Here is a 23,610-nt window from a genome sequence, read left to right on the forward strand (position 1 = left end):
TGGAAAGTGTCAGGCCATACCCGTTTATTGGAGGCTTACAAAGACAGTCAAGGGAATAAACAACAAAAAGAAAAGAACTAATAAACAAAGGGAAATCTGCTTTTCACAGTAAGGGCAAGGGAGCAGGAAAAACCACACCTCACGGTGGCGGGAGAGTGATCTGGGAGAATCACCACCAAGGGGAGCACCCGCAGCCTTACCCAGACCACACACACCTGTGCTGCCCCGTGCCCACACACCAATCAGGCAAAGTGCTTGTAGCTGGTAAACCCGCAAGCAAGCTAACACAGCTATTTTCCCCACAATCATGAATTTTTCAACTTTGTATTCTCACAGCCTAGCATAGTGCCTAGTACGCAGAGGGCTGAGTAAATGGTTGTGTCATAAATGGATGAAGAATGGGTTCTAACTTTGTGCTCATGTACAGACCAATGTGTTGCTACTGCTCCTCTTTTATTCAGCCTATAGACCCAGCTACTTCCTCACCCAAGAGTTTTCTAACTTTTCTGGTCTATTTACAGATAACTTAACAATTGCATTTTCCATGTGTAGTCTTTTTATCTGACAGAAACGTGTAACTTTTTCTCTGAATCATGATTTTCCCACCACTCCTGAGATACCCATGTCTCTCTCATTGATGGAAGTGGATACGAAATGTGAATATTCAGAAAAGAGCAACCCCTAAATGGAATTAACCCACAAACTAAACTATGTCCCACTAAGCGTCTGGAGGGAACAGGGGATTTGGAGGGAGTCGAGGGAGTGGCAGGCGGAGGAACAAGGGCAGTTGAGTAGCTGCCCTGCGAGGCTGTGTAGAGTCTCTGTTAAGTAGGCCACAGCCATACCCAGGGTCAACCTGAGCTTAAGTTTCAATGTATAGGGAAACTTACACCCTAAATCTCTCAGTTGGAGGTCACTTCTCAAGAACTTAGAGAAGGCTCTGCTTTATTCTTCTTGGGGCTTTCTGATCAGGAAGGAGGCTGTGGGACTGACAGCAGCAACTCACAGGGAGAGGGAAGAAGACACCAGCGTGAGCTGTGTTCCTCTCCCTGGAAGGCTGCCTAGCTGTGGAGGCCATCAGCACGTGCTGGGTATCTACATATTTGGGACGTTGGGGGAGTAGATGCTGGCTTGGGAGGGGGACTCTGAAGAGCAAAAAGCTCTCCAAAGTGAATGTTTGGAGCTGATAAAGACACTGACAGATTATTTTCTTCACTGTTGTCTTGTGTCCACTTTACTTCCAGATTCAGGATAACTCATTAGAAACTCATATACCTTTAAAAGGAGAAAAAACACCAAGTGCTATCTTTCTTCCTGAGATAACCAAAAAAAAAAAAATGTCAATTTTCTGCAGCTTCAAATTCTCCAGCTCAGCTTGGTCACTCATGACAGGTCCCCATACCTCTTCCCACCGCTGGAACAGGGCCACGGGGCGGATCTTTGCAAGCAGGCTCGGTTGTGGCTCTAGCTTCTGCAGGCAACCCTATACCCTGGATCTAGTAACACCTGCAGGTGTTCATCTCTGGTTGTTTCACCACCTCCTGTTTGAGTTTCAGCTACTCTATCATGTACAAAACTAAGTCATGCATTCAAGTCTCTCTAGGATTTCTCTTACAGTCTTTTTGAAACACTTGGTTTCTGTTTTCCTGGTGGAACCCTGACTGAGAGAAGCAGTGAGTGTGAAGCTGCTGTGCACCACCGGGGCCGGAGCCGTGCTGCCCTGTTTCTGCCTCTGTGGGAATCACAGCTCAGATGAAGTCACTGCTCCAAGTTCATAGGTCATAAATAACAGAGTAGGACTCAGAACCCAGGCAGTGTCACTCTCTATATAGTTCATGTTTTTAAGCATTTAATTCTAATAATCTACATCCATTTATGCAACTTTGTGGGTGAGCTCTGAGTGTGGGGATCCAGGTGGTTTGCTATTTCCTCTGGGCTAGAAGATTTCAGGTCTCAATTTAAATCTCCCTTTCTGGAGGCAGTCTCTTTTACCACCTCAATCTATGCTAAGCCGCATCCCTGTGTTCTTTTTTTTTTTCCCCTCCCCTCCCCTACCCTAACCCCTCTCTCCTTCTTCACCCCCTTCCCCCTCCCCCAACCCCCCCGCCCCTGTTGCCATCACATTCTTGTTCATGTCTCTGAGTCTCGTTTTTATGGCCCTTCTATGTATGGATTCATCTCAGTTTTTTTTCTGATTTACTTATTTCACTCCGTATAATGTTATCAAGGTCCATCCATGTTATTGTAAATGATCCGATGTCATCATTTCTTATGGCTGAGTAGTATTCCATAGTATATATGTACCAAAGTTTTTTAATCCACTCGTCCTCTGACGGACACTTGGGCTGTTTCCAGATCTTCGCTATTGTGAACAATGCTGCCACAAACATGCGGGTGCATTTCTCCTTTTCGAGCCGTTCTATGGTGTCCTTGGGGTATATTCCTAAAAGTGGGATAGCTGGGTCAAAAGGCGGTTCGATTTTCAGTTTTTTGAGGAATCTCCATACTGTTTTCCACAGTGGCTGCACCAGTCTGCATTCCCACCAGCAGTGCAGGAGGGTCCCCTTTTCTCCACATCCTCGGAAGCACTTATTCTGTGTTGTTTTGTTGATAAGCGCCATTCTGACTGGTGTAAGGTGATATCTCATTGTGGTTTTAATTTGCATTTCTCTAATGATTAGTGATGTTGAGCATTTTTTCATATGCCTATTGGCCATCTGTATGTCCTCTTTGGAGAAGTGTCTATTCATCTCTTTTGCCCATTTTTGGATTGGGTTGTTTGTCTTCCTGGTGTTGAGTTTTACAAGTTCTTTATAAATTTTGGTTATTAACCCCTTATCAGACGTATTGTCAAATATGTTCTCCCATTGTGTAGTTTGTCTTTTTATTCTGTTCTTGTTGTCTTTAGCTGTGCAAAAGCTTTTTAGTTTGATATAGTCCCATTTGTTTATCCTGTCTTTTATTTCACTTCCCCGTGGAGATAAATCAGCAAATATATTGCTCCAAGAGATGTCGGAGAGCTTACTGCCTATGTTTTCTTCTAAGATGCTTATGGTTTCACGGCCTACATTCAAGTCTTTTATCCATTTTGAGTTTATTTTTGTGAGTGGTGTAAGCTGGTGATCTAGTTTCATTTTTTTGCAGGTAGCTGTCCAATTTTCCCAACACCATTTGTTAAAGAGGCTGTCTTTACTCCATTGTATTTCCTTACCTCCTTTGTCAAATATCAGTTGTCCATAGAACTGTGGGTTTATTTCTGGGTTCTCTGTTCTATTCCATTGATCTATATGCCTGTTCTTATGCCAGTACCAGGCTGTTTTGAGTACAATGGCCTTGTAGTATAACTTGATATCAGGAAGTGTGATACCTCCCACTTTATTCTTCTTTTTTAAGATTGCTGAGGCTATTCGTGTCCTTTTTTGGTTCCATATAAATTTTTGGAATATGTGTTCTATATCTTTGAAGTATGTCATTGGTATTTTAATTGGTATTGCATTGAATTTATAAATTGCTTTGGGTAATATAGACATTTTAATGATGTTTATTCTTCCTAACCATGAGCACGGTATATGCTTCCACTTGTTAGTATCTTCCTTGATTTCTTTTATCAATGTTTTGTAATTTTCCGAGTACAAGTCTTTAGTCTCCTTGGTTAAGTTTACTCCTAGGTACTTTATTTTTTTGGTTGTAATTGTGAAGGGGATTGTTTCCTTAATTTCTCTTTCTGACTGTTCATTGTTGGTGTATAAAAATGCTTCTGATTTCTGAGTATTGATTTTATATCCTGCCACTTTGCTGAATTTATTTTTCAGGTCCAGTAGTTTTTTGACTGAGACTTTAGGGTTTTCTATATACAATATCATATCATCTGCAAATAATGATAGTTTTACTTCTTCTTTTCCAACTTGAATGCCTTTTATTTCTTCTTCTTGTCTGATTGCTGTGGCTAGGACTTCCAGGACTATGTTAAATAAGAGTGGTGAAAGGGGGCACCCCTGCCTTGTTCCTGATCTTAAGGGGATTGCTTTTAATTTTTGCCCATTGAGTATGATGTTGGCTGTGGGTTTCTCATAGATGGCTTTTATCATGTTGAGGTATGTTCCCTGTATTCCCACTTTGCTGAGAGTTTTGATCATGAATGGGTGCTGGATTTTATCAAATGCTTTTTCTGCATCTATTGAAATTATCATATGGTTTTTCTCCTTCTTTTTGTTTATGTGATGAATCACATTGATTGATTTACGAATATTGTACCAGCCTTGCCTCCCCAGAATAAATCCCACTTGATCATGGTGTATGATTTTTTCCATATATTGTTGGATCCGGTTTGCTAATATTTTGTTGAGGATTTTAGCATCTATATTCATCAGAGATATTGGCCTATAATTTTCTTTCTTTGTGTGGTCTTTGCCTGGTTTTGGAATCAGAATTATGCTCGCCTCATAAAAGGAGTTTGGAAGTCTTCCTTCCTCTTGAATTTTTTGAAATAGTCTGAGAAGGATAGGAGTTAGTTCTTCTTTGAATATTTGGTAGAATTCCGTTGTGAAGCCATCGGGCCCCGGACTTTTCTTTGTTGGGAGTTTTTTGATAACTGTTTCGATCTCCTTTGGTGTAATTGGTCTGTTTAAGTTTTCTGATTCTTCCAGATTGATTTTTGGAAGATTGTACGTTTCAAGGAATTTGTCCATTTCATCTAGGTTGTCTAGTTTTTTGGCATACAGTTCTTCATAGTATTTTCTTACAATATTTTGTATTTCTGTTGTGTCAGTTGTTATTTCTCCTCTCTCATTTCTAATTTTATTTATTTGAGTCCTCTCTCTCTTTTTCTTGGTGAGTCTACTTAAAGGTGCATCAATCTTGTTTACCTTTTCAAAGAACCAGCTCCTAGTTTCATTGATCCTCTGTATTGTTTCTTTAGCCTCTATGTCATTTATTTCTGCTCTGATCTTTATTATTTCCTTCCTTCTACTACATTTGGGCTTTACTTGCTGTTCTTTTTCTAATTCTTTTAGATGCAGGGTTAAGTTGTTTATTTGAGCTTTTTCTAGCTTCTGAAAGTGTGCCTGTAGTGCTATGAACTTCCCTCTCAGCACTGCTTTCGCTGTGTCCCATAAATTTTGAGTTGTTGTATGCTCATTGTCATTCGTTTCTAGGAATTTCTTTATTTCTTCTTTGATCTCATTCTTAATCCATTCATTATTTAACACGCTGCTATTTAGTTTCCATGTGTTTGAGAATTTTTGAGCTTTTCTGCTGTGATTCATTTCTAGTTTCATGCCGTTGTGATCGGAGAAAGTGCTTGATATGATTTCAGTCTTCTTAAATTTGTTGAGAGCACTTTTGTGCCCTAACATGTGGTCTATCCTAGAGAATGTACCATGAGCACTTGAAAAGAATGTATATTCTGCTGCTTTAGGGTGAAAGGTTCTGAAGATATCTATTAAATCGAGTTGATCTAGTGTTTCCAATAAGTCTGCTGTTTCTTTGTTAATTTTCTTTCTTGAGGATCTATCTAGTGATGTTAGTGGGGTATTGAAATCCCCTACTATTATAGTATTGCTGTTGATCTCGCCCTTTAAATCCATCAAAGTCTGTTTTATATATTTGGGTGCTCCTATATTAGGTGCATAGATATTTATAATAGTTATATCTTCCTGTTGGATTACTCCCTTTATCATTATGTAGTGGCCTTCTTTATCTCTTACTATATCCTTTGTTTTAAAGTCCAATTTGTCTGATATAAGTATTGCTACCCCAGCTTTTTTTTCATTTCCATTTGCATGAAACATTTTTTTCCATCCTTTTACCTTCAATCTGTGTGTGTCTTTTGTTCTAAGGTGTGTCTCTTGTAGACAACATATGTATGGGTCCTGTTTTCTTATCCACGCAGCTACCCTATGTCTTTTGATTGGATCATTTAATCCATTTACATTTAAGGTTATTATTGATATGTAGTTGTTTATTGCCATTTTCTTCTTTAAAGGTGTATTCCTTTTTCTTTTTTTTTTTTTTTCTGTATTCTTTTCCCACTTTATCTGTTTACACCAGGCCCCTTAATATTTCCTGCAGCATTGGTTTGGTTGTAATGAATTCCTTGAGTTGTTTTTTGTCTGGGAAGCTTTTTATTTCTCCTTCAATTTTAAACGATAGCCTTGCTGGATAAAGTAGTCTTGGTTGTAGGTTCTTGTTCTGCATTACTTTGAATATTTCTTGCCATTCCCTTCTGGCCTCAAGTGTTTCTGTTGAGAAGTCAGATGTCATCCTTATGGGGGCTCCTTTGTAGGTGATAACTTTTTTTTCTCTTGCAGCTTTTAATATTTTCTCTTTATCGCTTAGCTTTGGTATTTTAATTATGATGTGTCTTGGTGTAGGTTTCTTTGGGTTTCTCTTTAATGGAGTCCTCTGTGCTTCTTGGATTTGTGAGAGTTTCTCTTGCATTAATTTAGGGAAGTTTTCAGCTATGATATGATTGAACAAAGTCTCTATCCCTTGTTCTTTTTCTTCTTCTTCAGGAACCCCTATGATGCGGATGTTATTTCTCTTCATGTTGTCACAGAGCTCTCTAAGAGTTTCCTCTGACTTTTTGAGTCTTTTTTCTCTTTTCTTCTCTGCTTTCATGCCTTCATTCCAGTTGTCTTCTAACTCGCTGATTCGATCCTCTGCTCTGTCTATCCTGTTTTTAATTCCTTCCATTGTGGTCTTTATTTCTGATATTGTATTTGTCGTCTCCAACTGATTCTTTTTTATACTTGCTATTTCTTTATTTAGGTTTTCAAACTCCCCCTCCATTGTTGTTCTAAGATCCCTAAGCATCCTTACAATCATTATTTTGAACTCCGCATCTGGAAGTTTGATTATTTCCATATCACTCAGTTCATCTCTCGAAAGTGTCTCTTGTGGTTTCATTTGGATTGCACTCCTTTGTTTTCTCATCTTCTTCTTCTTTTTTTTTTTTTATTTGTAGAGTTGATTGAGTCTAGGCTTGGTGTTGTCTGCCTCCAGTTTTCAGTTGTGTTATTTTTAGGTCTTCATGGGTTGGTATCAGCTATTATTTGTAATCCACTTTCGGATTTGGGCAGCTTTGAAGTCTTGATTTGTTTGTTTTCTTAACAGGTGATAGTCTTGTTAACTGATCTCAGCAGGGGGCTTCCTTGAAACTGTATCCAGGAATGCTGTGGGTGTAACCTGAGACGCTGAAGGTCTCTTCCTCCAACTAATCTCACTGGGGGCAGGGTTTTTTCTCTCAGCTTCAGTAGGGGGAGGTGTATCTCAGATCTCCATGGAGACCTGAGTTACTGCCCCTCCTCCCCACTTCTTGTTTTCAGCTGTGTCTTATTGTGCTGATTGGAGCTGGATAGATGTCCGGAGATCTCTGATCCGGAAGCACTTCAGCTCTGTTTTGTGAAAGGTTCAGTCCCTCCCCCAGCTATGGCCGCCTCCAGCACGAATGAGTCAGCTTTTTTATTTTGTTTCTTGCATACCTTAGCCCCTCACAGTCTGTCCCTCTCCCTGTCTTTTCCACTTGGGAGATAAGCTGGTCTTTTCAACCCACCTTGCTCCCTGGTCGCCAGGTAAGTGGCTGTGAGCAGTAGTTTCTGCTCTTTTTCCTCTGTGAAATCCTCTCTGGGCTCTCAGCCTCACCCCTCTCCTTCCCTTCCTGTAAGCAGAGGAGATTCAGGCACTCCTTACCAGGATTATTGTGGCTTCCTCTTTGCTCCTTGGTTTTTGAGAGCTGTTCTTGCAGTTCAGTGTTGGTTTTTCATGCTGATTTTTTCTAAATTGATTTGTATTCCAGTTTGGTGTTGAGAGCTGGGTGTCTGTGCATCCGCCTACTCTGCTGCCATCTTCTCCGCATCCCTGTGTTCTTAAAGCACAAGGGCTTATTCTGTTTCCTGTTTTATGTTGTATTTGCTTGTCTACTGTTGTCTTTCCTGATTAGAAGTCACCTGGGAGAAAGGATGGTATCTCTTCTTGTTCACCATTCTATTCTCATTACCTTGCACAGTAAACATTTGATAAATAAATGCATGAAACACTCTTAGACATAAGGGATAAGGTGTCACTCTGAGGTTCAGTGACTTCCAAGTCTTCACATTGCCTGGGTCATAAGGCCCAAGCTTCCAGTCTGGTTCCAAAAGACTTCAAAACCTATCCTGACTACCTGTCCCAGGACTCCATCCAGCAAGCACCCTGCTCCATGCCAACAGTAACTTGACCTCCTCCCCAGAGGCACAGCACTAAGCAGTCAGAACCACCACCTTCCCTACTTACATACCACTTATCCTTTAAGGCTCACCCTTCACTTCATTCTTAAAATACCCCAGATAACGCTATTCCTGTCTTAAAACTCTTACCATCTACATCTTTGAGTTGTTTTTTAGCATCTGAATGCCATCTGCCATTTACTCACAACTGGTGGCACACACAGAGCCTTGCATGTTAGAAGCTAAAAATGTCAAAAACTTGCTCCCCCTGCCTCACTTGCCAAAGGGAGCCCATCCCCTTGGCTCCACAATCAGAAACACCCACCCTAGACTTCTAAACAGGAGCTGGTGTTTGAGGGAGGAGGATGCAGGATGCTTTCTTTCTTGGTGATGATGGTGGCAGTAACAGGACCAAGCTCCTAGGACAGCCGTGGCATAGAGGCAGTTGCCTATGTCCAGTGCCCAGGGACAGCTGTGTAGGCAGAACTAATGGTTCAAGTGTCCTTACAGCATCCATTCTAAAGCATAATTTAGGGATTGTTGGTAGCTGAGCCCCTGTGATTTTAATGCTCCTAATATTTTTAGCAGCTAGAATGAAGGATTTAATTAGGCCTTTGTTTATGTGTTAACTGCTCTTCCTGATCCACGTCTTTTGTTCTCATGAATGTAGTCATAAGTTGCTGATGTAGTGTCTCTTTGTCAAGCAAGAGGAGATAACTTCAGAGGCTCGAGGGAGAATTTACGTTTGTTTTGCAGAAGGAAAGAATGTCTTCCAGGTAGCTGCAACCAGCTTGCTGACGCCTGGAGTCTGATGTGAAAAAGTGTTTTCTGCGACTAAAGAAACACAGACTTCTCTCAGTTCCCAGGAACTGTCCCCACCCCTTACTCCCTAGCTGCATAAAATCTCCCAGCTTTTACTTTTTGGGAGAGACAGATCTGAGAGACTTGGCCCTCCGGTTCTCGCTTTGGCGAATTGAATAAATTTTTCTCAATGTCTAAGCACTGGTGTCTCAGTGTTCTGGCCTGTCAGCACACTGGGTACTGGAACCTGAATTCTGGGAGGGTCGTGTGTTCTTAGTTGCACAGCCCTGAGCCTGGTCTTCCAGCTCTCCCAGTGACTTACTTAGCTGCCAGATAGTATTTTTTTTTTTTAAGGCAAAATGATTTTTAAAAACCCAGCTTTATTGCTGTATAATTGACATACAATAAACAGCATATATTTAAATTGTAAAATCTGTTTTGCCTTGTGCATATACCTACAAAACTATGACCACAATCAAGACAGGTGAACTTATATATCAGCCCCCAAGGTTCCCTCACTTCCTGTCCTCACAAATGCCCATAGTCGCTTTAGCACTAGGAGAGTTCTGAGGTGAAAGGGATAGTACAAGCCTTTCAAGCTGGTCTTCAAAGGAGCCACCAGACAGTTCAGAACAAATCATTAAACATCTGTGTGCACAGAGCTCAGTCTGCACCACTCGTGCTGGGACCAGTACTGGAAACATGGGCAGTGGTTTTCACGACGGCTGGAGAGCTGGGAGCAGAGGGTGGGCCAGGCTGAGCCAAAATACCACAAAACTCAATGTTTTTGCTGAGACTCAGCCAGTTTTGTTTGTTTGTTTTTAGGAAGAAGTGGCTTGGTAATTTCAAGCCACTTACATATGGAAGTGGCAACTGGAAGTTGCCCTATTTTTAATATATATTAAAAACATTAAACTTTTATTAAAGTCATTAATTTCCTATCCCAGTTTGATGTTTATCATGTAATTTAGTTTTATTTTGAAAAAATAGGCATCTACAGATGTTATTTAGCAAAATCTATTAATATTTTATTCTTAGACATTTATTTTCCACTCAAAGATTAAATAATAAAATATTCTTAGTTTTTTATGTTTTTGTTTTATACATTTAACTATACTATTACAGTAGTCTGTCTCAGCTTTTACTTTTGCTTCCTATACCTCAGTCTCTTCAGAGCAACACAATTTTTAAACAATAACAATTAAACCATGTCACTCACTGGCTTAAAGTATTTTTGTGGACTCTCATTAGAATAAACCCTTACTTCCATCCTTGGCTTATAAAACTCTATAAGTTTTTCAACTATTTTCCCCATCATTCACTTGACTCCTGCCCTCTGAGTGTTAGAATGCACCTAGCACCGTCTTCACGTTGGGCTTCATACTAGCTGTTCTTTTTGCTTGGAATGCACATCTTCCTGTTGAGTTTTTGATTCAGAGCTCAGCTTAAATGACACTTCTTTAGGAAGCCCTTCTCTGATAACCTAGTGTTTTTTGTTTTTGTTTTTTAATTGAATTTGGAGAGAGCTAAGGGTGAGGAGAGAAAGAGCCATCAATTTGTTTTGCCATTTACTTATGCATTCATTGGTTAATTCTTGCATTTGCCCCGACCAGGGATGGAACCTGCAACCTTGGCTAACAGGACAATGCTCCAATCAACTGAGCAACTGGCCAGGGCTCTAGTTGTTCTGTATCAAAGCATTTTATATTAATTCTAGTAACAAAACATAGCTATTTTATTCTTCACTGTTAATCTCCATGAGTTGTATGCTCCCCAAGAGCAGAGATCTTTGTCTTGCTCACCATTGCATTCCAGCTCCAAAATAGTGCCAGGCTCATTAGATAGAGGCTCAAGAAATATTTGTTACATAAATTTAATTATTTAATCTATTTGAACTTTATATTGTTGTGTGCAATGAGGTAGAAATATATTTTAATTTTTTTCAATAGGTAATTGACTTTCCTAATTCCATTTATTTATTATCTATCCTTTACCACTAGTGAGAGATGTCACCTTTATCAGATACTTGTGTATTGTTATATTCTTAGGTTTAGATTTTCTAGTTTCTTATAACTGACAATTTAATCTGATGCTGGTTTCACTGCTTTACATTCAGTAGTTTTAAGCTGCAATATCCAACTGTATTACCTCTGACATTTATCCCCTCTACTCCTTATTAATTCTCAATTTTCAAGATTTTCTTGGAGTCTCACCATGAACTTTTCTCTATTTCTATAATTTTAATAATTGTGGCATGACACGTATGTGTTAATTTGTGGAGAATTGCCAGCTTTAACATATTCTCACCAACAGTGTCATAGATTTTCTATTTCCCTATACTCTCACTTTACATTATCAATTTAAAATTCTTTGTTAATTTGTTTCACCAATGTTTTCTTCTGGCTTTTTTTTTTTTTTTTTTGCCTTTTATATTGAAATATTTTGCTCAGTTGAAATTTATTTTGGGCCCTGGCTGGTTTCCCAGTGGTAAAGCAGCAGCCCAGTATGTGGATGTCCTGGATTCGATTCCTGGCCAGGGCACACAAGAGAAGCGACCATTGGCTTTTCCACCTCCCCCCTTCTCTCTCTTTCTTCCCCTCCTGCAACCATGGCTTGATTGGCTCCAGTAAGTTGGCCTTGGGCACTGAGGATGACTCCATGGCTTCCATCTCAGACACTAAAATAATGACTCTATTGCTGAGCAACAGCGACAGCAGCAGGTGAGCAGAGCATCGCCCTCTAGTGGGTTTGCTAGGTGGATCCTAGTCAAGACGCATGTGGGAGTCTATCTCTCTGCCTCCCTTACTCTCACTCAAAAAAAATTTCTTTTGGGGTGAGAGGGGAAAGAAATCCAGCTCTATCTCCCCCAAATGGTTAGCCACTTATGCCAATATAATTTATTAAGTAATTTACCTTTATCATATACTAAATTTCTATTAGGCATATTTGTGTTTGCTTCTGGACTCTATTCTCTTTGATCATCTATTGTTTTACCATTTATTTAATTACTGCTGTGGAAGGAGGGGCAGGCCCCCGCTTGGCTTGGAAGGAAGAAATGAAAAGAATACAAGGTAAAGGAGCCAGCTGGGGTAACCAAGTCAGCCAGTGATAAATTATCTGTATCCTGTAGTCACAATACAAAACAAGAACAGCAGGATCTGTATGTAACTACGGCCAGTGATCTAGAAACCCCTTCCCCCTTGCTGACCCCACCAAAGCTTTCCCTCCCCTCTCCTTGAGTCCTGGGAAACCTTAAAGAAATCACATGCCCGTTGCTTAGATACTGTAAAGGTATATATCCTGTAAGAAAATCAACTCCGGGGAGCCCGTGTTTTAGAGTTACAAATCCCATGTGCTCCGCTGGCTTTAATAAATTCTACTTCCTTCATCAAGTTTTCTGGGCTTTTTTGTCCTCCTTTGATTTCTGCAATACTGCAATTTGGCCATGTTTTAATGGTGAGCAGAGCTAGTTACCCCTAATCACTGTTGCTTTTCTTATCCCCTTTCCATCAATTCTTACCTGTTAAATTTTTTTTAATTGGATTTTAGAATAATTTTCTAAAATTTCCCTTCCTGTCTGCAAACCTTATTTTTATTCTACTATTTCATTGAATCTATAGATTGACATAGGGATAAACTACAATTTGACAATATTAACTTTTCATATATAGTACAAGCCATTTTTAAAACTGTCTTCTATGACTCACAGTAGGAATTTATTTTTCCATTATACTTGGTTATTGCTGGTATGTAGAAAAGCTTTTGGATTCCACGTATTTCCATAACTGCTTTAATGAAGTAACACAAACTAAGTGGCTTAAAATAAAACAGAGATTTATTGTCTGATGGCCCTGGAGGCTAAAAGTCCAAGATGGAGGTGCTGGCAGAGCCATACTCTCTCAAAAGCTTTAAGGGAGAACCTGTTCCATGCCACTTAGCTCACAGTGTCACCTTGGTAGTGCTTGGCTTGCAGCTGCATAATGCCAATCTTGCCTGTGTTGTCATACAGCCTTCTCCCTGTCTTCACATTGTCTTATTAGGATGTCAGTCCTATTAGATTAGGGGCCCACCCTACTCTAGTATGAGCTCATCTTAACTGATATCTGCAAGAACCCTGTTTCCAAGTAAGGTAATATTCTGTGGTAGTGGGGGTTAGGATTTCAACGTATCTTTTGAAGGAACATAATTTCACCCATAATCGTTCTATATATTCATTTTGCAACTACTCACTTTAATTTCCTCATTGCTTCTAATTATTTTAAGCATGACTGACTACTTGTGTCTTCCCAATACAGTACATATAACTGCATATGAAAATGATGCCTCTTTTTGAATATTTTCATTTTATCCTTTTATCTAATCTCATTGGCTACTACTTTATCACATAGCCAACAGATTCATCTTTAAAATTTTTGCTTTATTGTTTTTAAAATTTGAATTTGATTACTACTGAAGTGAAACATTAAAAAAACTGTCCATTTGCATTTCTTCATTTGCGAACTGTGTTCCTATGTTTTTTTTAAAAAACCTGGACTTCTTTTCCCTAATTAATTTGAAAGGGTTCTTTGTGCATTAAAAATATTCTCTTGTGACATATGTTACCTTGTCAACTATTCATTAGTCAACAGAAAGCACAAAACAAAGATTCAGATCTACTATAGCATAAATTAATTTTAACTTTCTGTGCAACAATCCAATACATGAACAAATACTTCTCAGATTATAAGAGCAGTAAGACTAATAGTGGAGTGCAATGTAAATTTATATGAAGCACTCTTAAAAATTTCAAGTACACTAATACTTATAACTTGTTTCATAGTGCACCATTTCTAAACCATTCCATTTCTTTCCAGTTAAACCACTCAAGAGTAACAAGGACTAAATTATCTGATTAACCCTTTCATGCCAAATGCTTAACAGCTCTTATTCACATGCATGTCAAGTTTACACTGACATTTAAAGGTCCTGACTTGCCATCAAAGAAAGGATTAATCTATCCTTGGTTTATCTAAATGACCAAATAATAAGATTTAAGTGATAACCAGCTGTAGAATGTGTCCTTATTAAATCTGATAGAATTTTTTAAAAGCCAAGTAATGTAATAAAGTTTGCAAAGTAATTTAGATTAACCAGATTTGACTGCTCAATTTGAAAGTGATTCAATGCACAGGTGTAGGCAGAGACAATTTTTAAATATTAGCCTTTGAATGTTCCTAACCAGAAAGTAATATTAAATGAACATTACAATATCTTGTTTTAACCAGCTTTCATTATTCATTCCATTTCTTCCTAAGGAACTGTTTACATGATTTATTCACCTGGTACAAAATAGGATTAAGGAAGGACAACGTAGTCCTTAAATGGCAATACTTCTCCAGTATGAAAATACTGTATACCAAAAGCCCAACCTGCAAAGCTCCCGTCCAGGACTTTGGGGGAGTACTTTGATATACTAGGGTTGACTCCCCATTAGCCAATAATGTCCATGTGAAATTCTGAAACTTGGGAACAATTTTTTTATTTTTTTAAGAGGAGTGATAGGAAAGAAGAGATGAGAAGCATTAATTTCTACTTGCATCACTTTGTTCATTGATTGCTTCTCATATGTGCCTTGACTAGGGTACGGGTGGGGGCACTCAAGATGAGCCAGTAACCCCTTGCTCAAGCCTGTGACCTTTGGGCTCAAGCCAGTGACCTCGAGGTTTTGAACCTGAAACCTCAGTGTCCCAGGTTGACGCTCTATCCACAGAGCCACCACCAGTCAGGAAGGAATGCTCTTAATAGCATTAAAAACAGCCTAGGTTTGATGACTTTACTTATTCTATGTTATGTTTCTATTTCTTTTTTTTTTTTAATTTTATTTATTGATTTTAGAGAGGGAGAGAGAGAAAGAGACAGAAACATCTATCTGTTCTGTATGTGCTCTGACCAGGGACTGAACTAGCAACCTCTGAGCTTCAGAATGATGCTCTAACCAACTGAGCTATCGGCCAGGGCTGATTCTATTTCTTTATCCTATGAACTTTCTCACTTAGAAATGATGTGCCCTTTGTTTTACAGAAAACTATATAAAAAAAGTTAGGCTTATTTAAGGTGACCAATGGTCCTCCTTTAGGGAGGTCAGTCCTTCTTTTTTAAATTCCATCCTGCCTTGAAATGTGTCCTCCATGTCCTCCTTTTTGATACTGGAAGACTAATCTTAAATGTCCATATTCATTTGATGCAGAGTTGATCCACTGTGTGTGATGTGATGTATTTGTATCTAAATGAGTACTTTTTTCTTACAATTATTATAAAAAATTAATAGGCACATAAGCATAATTACAATATAAAATATTACAAATGTTTTTATTATGCATTTTTCATATTATAGTGTATTATTGTTGCAATGAATGTTTCTTTTATTTACGATATTTTCTTCCATTTATTTTTGTCTTTTTCATTGTAAAAAGTTGATCACTTTAGCTTATTACTTGATTCTGTCACTTTTATGTCTTTGTTTTGCCTACTACTCTATGAAAGCCATTGTATTAGTCTGCGCAAAGATGAGATACCTAACAAATGTTAATTGTACTTTGCCCTGACACTATAACAACAATGTGTATAACTTGGCACACAACTGCTCTGAGACCTAATAAGTTTTATAACTTTTATAAAAATAATAATTTTATTATATTAGGGTAGTGTCTTTCACTACCCAACAGCATGGTCATAATCACTATTAAGAAAAAATAAAACAGCCCTGGCCGCATAGCTTGGTTGGTTAGAACACTGCCAGCAAGTGCAAAGGTTGCTGGTTCAGTCCCTGATCAGGGCACATACAGAAACAGCTTGATCTTCCTGTCTCTCTCCCTTCTTCTCTTGCTGAAATCAATAAATATTTTTTAAAATATGATATGGAATAAAAATATCTGAGGAACTGTACCTATTATGGATACTTATTTTTCATGACACTTTTTAAATAAACAAATTTTTATTTATTTATTTATTTTTTTATTTTTATTTTTTTTTATTTTTATTTTTTGCAATTTTCTGAAGCCGGAAACAGGGAGAGACAGTCAGACAGACTCCCGCATGCGCCCGACCGGGATCCACCTGGCACGCCCACCAGGGGGCGACGCTCTGCCCACCAGGGGGCGATGCTCTGCCCATCCTGGGCGTCGCCATGTTGCGACCCTCCTGGGTGTCGCCATGTTGCGACCAGAGCCACTCTAGCACCTGGGGCAGAGGCCACAGAGCCATCCCCAGTGCCCGGGCCATCTTTGCTCCAATGGAGCCTTGGCTGCGGGAGGGGAAGAGAGAGACAGAGAGGAAGGTGCGGCGGAGGGGTGGAGAAGCAAATGGGCGCTTCTCCTATGTGCCCTGGCCGGGAATCGAACCCGGGTCCTCCGCACGCTAGGCCGACGCTCTACCGCTGAGCCAACCGGCCAGGGCTACAAATTTTTATTTTGATTTCAACTCTCCCCCCAAATCCCCTCCCCAGCAATCACCATATTATTATCTGTGTCCATGAGTCTTTTTTTTTCTTGGTCCTTTTTGTTCAATCCCTCCACCCCCCTCACCCAGTCCCCACTCATGACATCAGTCCACTTGCTCACTATATGAGTCTGTCTCTATTTTGCTTATTAGTTCATTAGATTCCACGAGTGAAATCATATATATGATACTTGTATTTCTCTGACTGGCTTATTTCACTTAGCATAATGCTCTCCAGGTCCATCCATAACATTGCAAAAGACTTCCTTCTATTTTTATGGCCACGTAGTATTCCATTGTGTAAATGCACCACATTATTATTATTGTTTTATGTATATAAAGACCCCCATATGTAAGTACTGGGTCACAATGGAAAATATGTTTAGTGTGGTTTGTGGTCAAAACAGTCTGAAAGGCTCTGTATTGTGTTATGATGAAATCTTTTTTTTTGAGAGGCAGGGAAGGAGACAGGAACATCGAGCTGCCCCTGTATATGCCCTGACCGGAAATCAAACTGGCAACCTCTGCACTCTGGGTCAAGGTTTCGACCAACCCAGCTGTCTGGCCAAGTCATGATGGAATCCTTCAAAGCATTCTTTCTCTCACTCGAGGTTAGAAATGTTCTTTTCACTTATTCTACAAAATTTTACACAGATGTAAGGTATCAAATAAAAGCTTAAAAACAAGTTAATGCTGAATCATTACATCACTGTTCTTAATGTGCTTCTTGGCCATGAAAATGTAAGTGGAATTGTCAAAAATTCCCAGAAATAAGCCTTCACAGAATGATGACCTTCTTGCTGGTTCTCATCAGTACCTGAACAGAGAGCCAGTACAAAATTTGTATCTGAGATAGGAATTATCTAAAGATATAATTCTTTTTTTCTACCTTGCTTTTTGGCCAGAAAGTAATTTTTTTTTTTTCCCCCAGTAAACAAGATTCAGGTCCGGGCTGCAAAGCTTACTTTAGTATTACTTTTATTTACAGGAACTAACACTTAAAAAAAATTTTTTTTAAGATTTTATTTATTGATTTTAATTTTAGAGAGAGGAGAGAGAGAGAAGGGAGTGGGAGGAGTGGGAAGCATCAATTCGCTTTTCATACATGCCTTGACCAGGCAAGCCTGGGGCTTCAAACCAGTGACCTCAGTGTTCTAGGTCAATGTTTTACCCACTGTGCCAACATAGGTCAGGCTAACACTTTCTTTTTTTTTTAATTGTATGTTCTATTCAAGTTTCAATTGGTCAGGCAACCATTTGCTAGGAATACATACAATGTTTATGTATTTGGCAAAAGACTGAAATGAAATGCTTTACATTAAAAAATAGTCATATACTTTTAAAAAATGATATCCTATTTGAAAAACTAAATACACATATTTTTAAAAAGCCAACCTGTTCTGGTGCTTAATTCCATCTACAAAATATTTTCAATTCTCCTGGTACTCAATCTCTAATATTGAACCTTAGAAACTTTTAAAATGGCATGATATAAATAAATAATATATATATATTTTTATTTTAGTGAGAGGAGAGGAGGCAGAGACAGAGTCCCGCATGTGCTCCGACTGGGATCCACCTGGCAAGCCCACTAGAGGGCGATGCTCTGTCCATCTGGACCCCTTGCTCTATTGTAACTGAAGCCATTTTGTAGCACCTGAGGTGGAGGCCATGGAGCCATCCACAGTGCCAGGGGCCAACTCGCTCTAATTGAACCATGGCTACAGGAGGGGAGGAGAAAGAGAGAGAGAGAAGCAAGAGGAGGAGGGGTGGACAAGCAGATGGGTGCTTATGTGTGCCCTGACCGTGAACAGAACTTGGGACTTCCACACGTGGGGCTGACGCTCTACCACTGAGCCAACCAGCCAGGGCCTGTAATATGTTTTAAGATGATGACATTTCAATTTAGAAATGCTTCTGATATATGTTACTCCCTGTTGAAGTAATTTTCTGCATATATAAAGATTTTATAAATTATACATTCTGTGTTTTAAAACAAGAGTAGGCTTTATAAATAACATTAATAATATTATTTTCCTCTTCTCTAATATTTTTGACATAGTCAATAAATATTTTTATTTCTAGTGATCATCAGCAACCTCCAAAATCAGATGAACCACACTATAAGTATATATTTTATAGCTGCAAAAATTCAAGTTTTATTATGTTTTCAATCATGAGTTTTAAAATTTAAATGCTATCATTTTGGTTCATTAGATCACTGCTCATGTTAGGCTGGTGATATAAGGTTCATACACAGTCTCCAGACATAGAAGAAGAAAAGTAAATGAGTTGTCAAATATTTTTAGAAAGTAAACTCAAGTGGGTTTAAAATTGTACTGAAAAAATACCCGGTGATAAAGCAATGCTCTTTTCCAGGTAATGAGAGAGAATCCAGGTTCAGCTATAGCCCGTGTATTTTGGAGCTACAGTCTCTTTCCAACTCTGTGTTCAGTGATGTCGTGTTAGTAGCTTGAAATCAGTCACAATGGTAGAATTTATACTACAAAAATCAGCAAAAGCTACAACTCAAGAGGTTCCATTTCTATCTTGAAGAGCCATTAAACATCTTCCAGCACACCAGCAGGCAATAGCCATTATTCTTTTAAAAGATAATTCAATTCTTTATTGGGCATAAGAATCTTACTTGATTTAATTGGTTGGTATTTTTTATATAAATGTATTTCTGGAAAAAGTTTAAATGTTTCCCATTAGTTTATACAGATAAAAATGTTAGACTTTTACTATGGATGGCCTAGTCCATAAGAGGTTCTTTTCTTACTAGGGATTTGCACCCTGTTCAGAATAAACTGTTCCAAATCTGGGGTTTTATCTAAAAAAAATAGAATAAAATGGTATCCTGCTTTTAACTTGGACCATGCTTATGAAGCATAATATTTAGACTTCAAATAGAATCTAACAGAGTTTAATTCTCTGTCAAAAATGTCTATGACTTAATATTGAAAGGTTAATTAAAATATTTTTTTTAAATGTATGCCCTGGCCAATTGCCGTGCAGAGGTTGCCAGTTCAATCCCACCAGGGCACATACAGAAACAGATCTATGTTCTTGTCTCTCTCTTGCTCTCTCCATTCCTCTCTGTAAAATCCATAAAATAAACATCTAAAAAAATGTATGAAATAGGCTCTGGCCAGGAGGCTTAGTGGATCAGTGTTATTTGGACATGCTGAGGGCCCAGATGAGAGGCAAGTGGAACAATGAATTGATGCTTCTTTCTCTCTCTCTCTCTCTCTCCCTCCTTTTCTCTCATCAGTGGAAAAATTTTAAAAAGTATAAAATAAACAATTTTATTAGACGAATTCATTTATTTGACACATTAAATTAGACAAAGAAAAATATATATAATTGCATAAAAAGAATCACATTCTCATACTACTTGAACACACAGAAGGTCAAAAATAATAAAATATGGAATGAATTCCAGGATTAATTGCAAAAACACAATGTCCAGAAGAATGTCAGGCTTCTAACTTCACTGACTCCAGTACTGAGCGTGCTTCCTTATACTCCTCAGCCTCCTCCAGCTCCTTTTCATTCTCCTGAGATGGAACAGAATAAAAGTAAGTTCATACTTCTCAAACTTCAGTAGTTTGTTATTTACTCAAATATTACAAACCATTAATGTAAACAGCTCAAAAATTAAAAGAAAAAGAATCTCAAGCCTCATCTAAATAGGACAGTGTATTTTTACAGGTTTCCCCCCATAGTTCTGTTCTTTCTTTACAGGTAAGAGAAAATACAATAGGTCTGGTTTGGTCTCACTGTATATTCTCATAGCATAAGTGAAAAGCATGATCATGTAAAGCTCTTACATTATTAATTGAATAAAATATTAAGAAAAATTTTTTAAATTCTTATTTTATTAAGACATCACAATATAAAAAGATTATTAATCATAGACAATGTAAAAAATGATTTATTAATGTGTTACATACACGACAAAATTTACAACAAAATAATCCACCAACTATTCAAAACAACAAAGAAGACTACCAGTGTCACACCAAAGTTAAGTACAATCTTCAAATTAGAAAGCTGAACTGCCTGCTTATTAATGAGCATTCTATACTTTACAGGGGTCAGGAAACTTTTTGGCTGAGAGCCATGAACGCCGCCACATATTTTAAAATGTAATTCCGTGAGAGCCATACCTGTGTACCTTACGCATTATCCAATAAAAATTTGGTGTTGTCCCAGAGGACAGCTATGATTGGCTCCAGCCGCCTGCAACCATGAACATGAGCGGTAGGAAATGAATGGATTGTAATACATGAGAATGTTTTATATTTTTAACGTTATTATTATTATTTTTATTAAAGATTTGTCTGTGAGCCAGATGCAGCCATCAAAAGAGCCACATTTGGCTCGCGAGCCATAGGTTCCCGACCCCGGCTCTACTACAAGAAACAAAATAAATCTTTCCTTCTCTGATATTTAAACACTGAAATTTTCCTTGGTACTTTATACAGAAAACTTGTACCAATATATTATAGTGGTAACAGATAAATGAAGTAATATCATTTAAGTTATTATGCATAGAAAATTTCGCTTGATTCTAAATAAATAAATAAAGCTATGGTCAGAAATTCATTTCAGGTCAGTAAAAGTTAAAGATATACAAACAGTTACAGAGCAGAGGGAATAAAGTGTCTTTATTTAGCATACATCTTAAAGAATTTGCTTAATTCAGACTATAGACAAGAGTTTCTTACCCTCTAATTACACCTAAACATGTCTTTTTTCTCAGTAAACTTAAGTTCCCTGAGGCAGTGATATTGTTGAATACGTCCTCAAATACATCATTCAAAAATATTATTTTTTTCAAGCAATTTCTATTATTTTCTCAGCTACTAGATTTATGAGAGAAAAAAATCATTTAAATTGTCAAAAATACAGATTCTGTCTCAGGTAGTATTTTAATTATTAATTATTTCCTGTTTTTATTTTTTATTTCAAAATCATAACTTCATTTTTGGCTGTAAAGGAAAGTTTTTGGTTTTTAAAAGATCCTATAGGTAAACATGGAGTTCTGTGTCAAAATTAAAGTAAAATGTAGACATTTCTCTCTTTCTCTTTACAGATTTAGTCCTAATACTATTTTAGTGGGAAAACATATCTTACTCTCTTTCAAAGAATACATATAACATTATTTTTGTTATATAGGGAACAACCATCAATCAGAAGATAGCTGTGCAACAAGTAATTAATATTAGCTCAAGAAATATAAGTATAAAATGAAATTAGTAAACATTAGAATTCATCAAATTATCAAATAGTAACAACTGGTGTGCATATAGTTCTATGCTTTTATAACTCTATTAGAAAAGAAGATGACTTTAATTATTCTTAGAATTCTTTATAAAATGATTCTGCCACTATATCACAAGGTATTTATAAAACAAGTATAATAATAGGCTCCAAGTCAATATGAGAGGATTGCCTATATTACAGGGTTTGTTTTTCTCTCAAATTAATTTTGGTTTGAATCTGAAAGAATTCCAGATCTTTTTTATTATGGTCCAAATTCATCTGAAACATTTGGAGCTTTAATATTTCAAACATTCTACTCATCTTTAATGTGTGAAAAAAGATCTTTATGTATGAAAACCAAATAATTCAAGATACTGGAGAACAATATTAGTACCATAAATACCTACCATGTTACCTCAAACATATTTAAGTTTAAATACTGGTAAATAAAATAAACATGCTCAACATAGTACTTTTACTAGAGGTATAACTTAAATATAATTTAAAGTTCATTAATTATTTTAAAGTATACTGGTACACAGCATTAAGAGAACAAAATATGTCACCAACTAGTTTTCAGTGTAAAATATTTAAAATTTTGGCCTTTTATATATTAGATTGGAAAAATCTTAAACACATAGCAGAAAAATCTTTACTTACTAATGTCTGCAGAAGATCGGCATATGCTGCTTCCAACCTGCGCTGGCAATCTGGGATCATCATCCGGGACTCTTGCAGGATCTCTGCCTATAATGAGAATCTCTGTGAGACATGCAAAAATGATAGAACTTATACCTCTGTAAATATCTAAAGTGATTTAGAGGAATCAGAAAAATTGTGGGTATGTAAATCAGTTCAATATTTTAATTTAAATTGTACTTACTAGAAGTTAGAAGGACTATTATACTGTAAAATAAACAAAGTACAAGTTTTAGATCTAAACCTCTTCCGGTAATCATCTTCTTGTACTAAGTGAAAATTAACTGAAAAAGCTTTTCATAAAGCATTGATTTAAAAAGGCTATTTAAAATAAACTATTTCTCCTACTGTTGCAAAGCACCTTCATCCAAAATGGGATCAGCTGGTTAATAAATATCTCCTGCATCTTTTGAGTAATAAAGAAAAACAGTGTTCATATAATATCACATGGAGATAATTACTGCATGAAAAAAGTTATTGAGTTATTGATCACATCGTGTGCACACTGCAGGAGGTTCTCACTGAAAGAAAGAGGTAAAGAAAAATGAAAAGCAAAGACCAGCAGGTTCATATTTTTGATGCTTATCATGCATAAAAAGTTATTACTTATCCTGGTGCTTCATTTTAGGAGACAAATTATTCTCCCCATGTAGTTTGAGCCAAATTACCAACCTGGCACCCCTCTGAATATGAACTTCTGCCTATTCTTCCTGAAGACAGACACTACAGAATTAAACACAGGAGTATTTATTCCAGCAGATACCTCTGGACTTAAAATCATTCAAAGCTGGACTGTAACATATAAAATAAAAAAATAAAAAAAAATAAAATCAATGACTTAGAAACCCAATCAACAGGAGGGTAAATAAGAGTTTCAGATATTAAACCTCAAATAAGTCTTTTTCCTAAGGTAAGTAAAAAGCTTTATTTCCTTAAACTATTCTCAGTAAGAGACACAGAGATCATTTAAGTATTTATTTCCAAAAACTCATGTTTGATCAAATACCTTTGGTAAAATGGATACAAAATCTGAACTTTTACTAAAAAGCTTTATTACTAGCTCATATGAAATAAGACATAATTTAATGGTAATTATACTGTATCTTAATAGAAACTTTAATAAGTCTCAGTAAGCACCCTCTTCCTTTCCCCAACAGTT

At 37.4% G+C, this 23,610-nt stretch overlaps 1 protein-coding gene across 2 annotated transcripts in view; it reads right to left on the minus strand.

Moving 5' to 3' along the window:
* Positions 1-17,682: 17,682 nt before the first annotated feature.
* The window catches only part of TBCA (tubulin folding cofactor A), a 112,512-nt gene continuing 106,584 nt past the window's right edge, over positions 17,683-23,610 (minus strand). The window contains exons 3-4 of one of the 2 annotated variants that reach the window (XM_066273621.1): positions 22,413-22,499; positions 17,683-20,041 (exon numbers count right to left, since the gene is read on the minus strand). In XM_066273621.1, coding sequence (XP_066129718.1) covers positions 19,961-20,041; positions 22,413-22,499 — 168 coding nt within the window. In that variant the 3' untranslated portion in view covers positions 17,683-19,960. Of the gene's footprint in view, positions 20,042-20,654; positions 20,727-22,412; positions 22,500-23,610 lie in introns of those variants that run through there. The other variant, XM_066273622.1, reaches the window with a different exon arrangement.

The sequence above is a fragment of the Saccopteryx bilineata genome, chromosome 4, assembly GCF_036850765.1.
Source record: "Saccopteryx bilineata isolate mSacBil1 chromosome 4, mSacBil1_pri_phased_curated, whole genome shotgun sequence".
Classification (NCBI taxonomy): Eukaryota; Metazoa; Chordata; class Mammalia; order Chiroptera; family Emballonuridae; genus Saccopteryx; species Saccopteryx bilineata.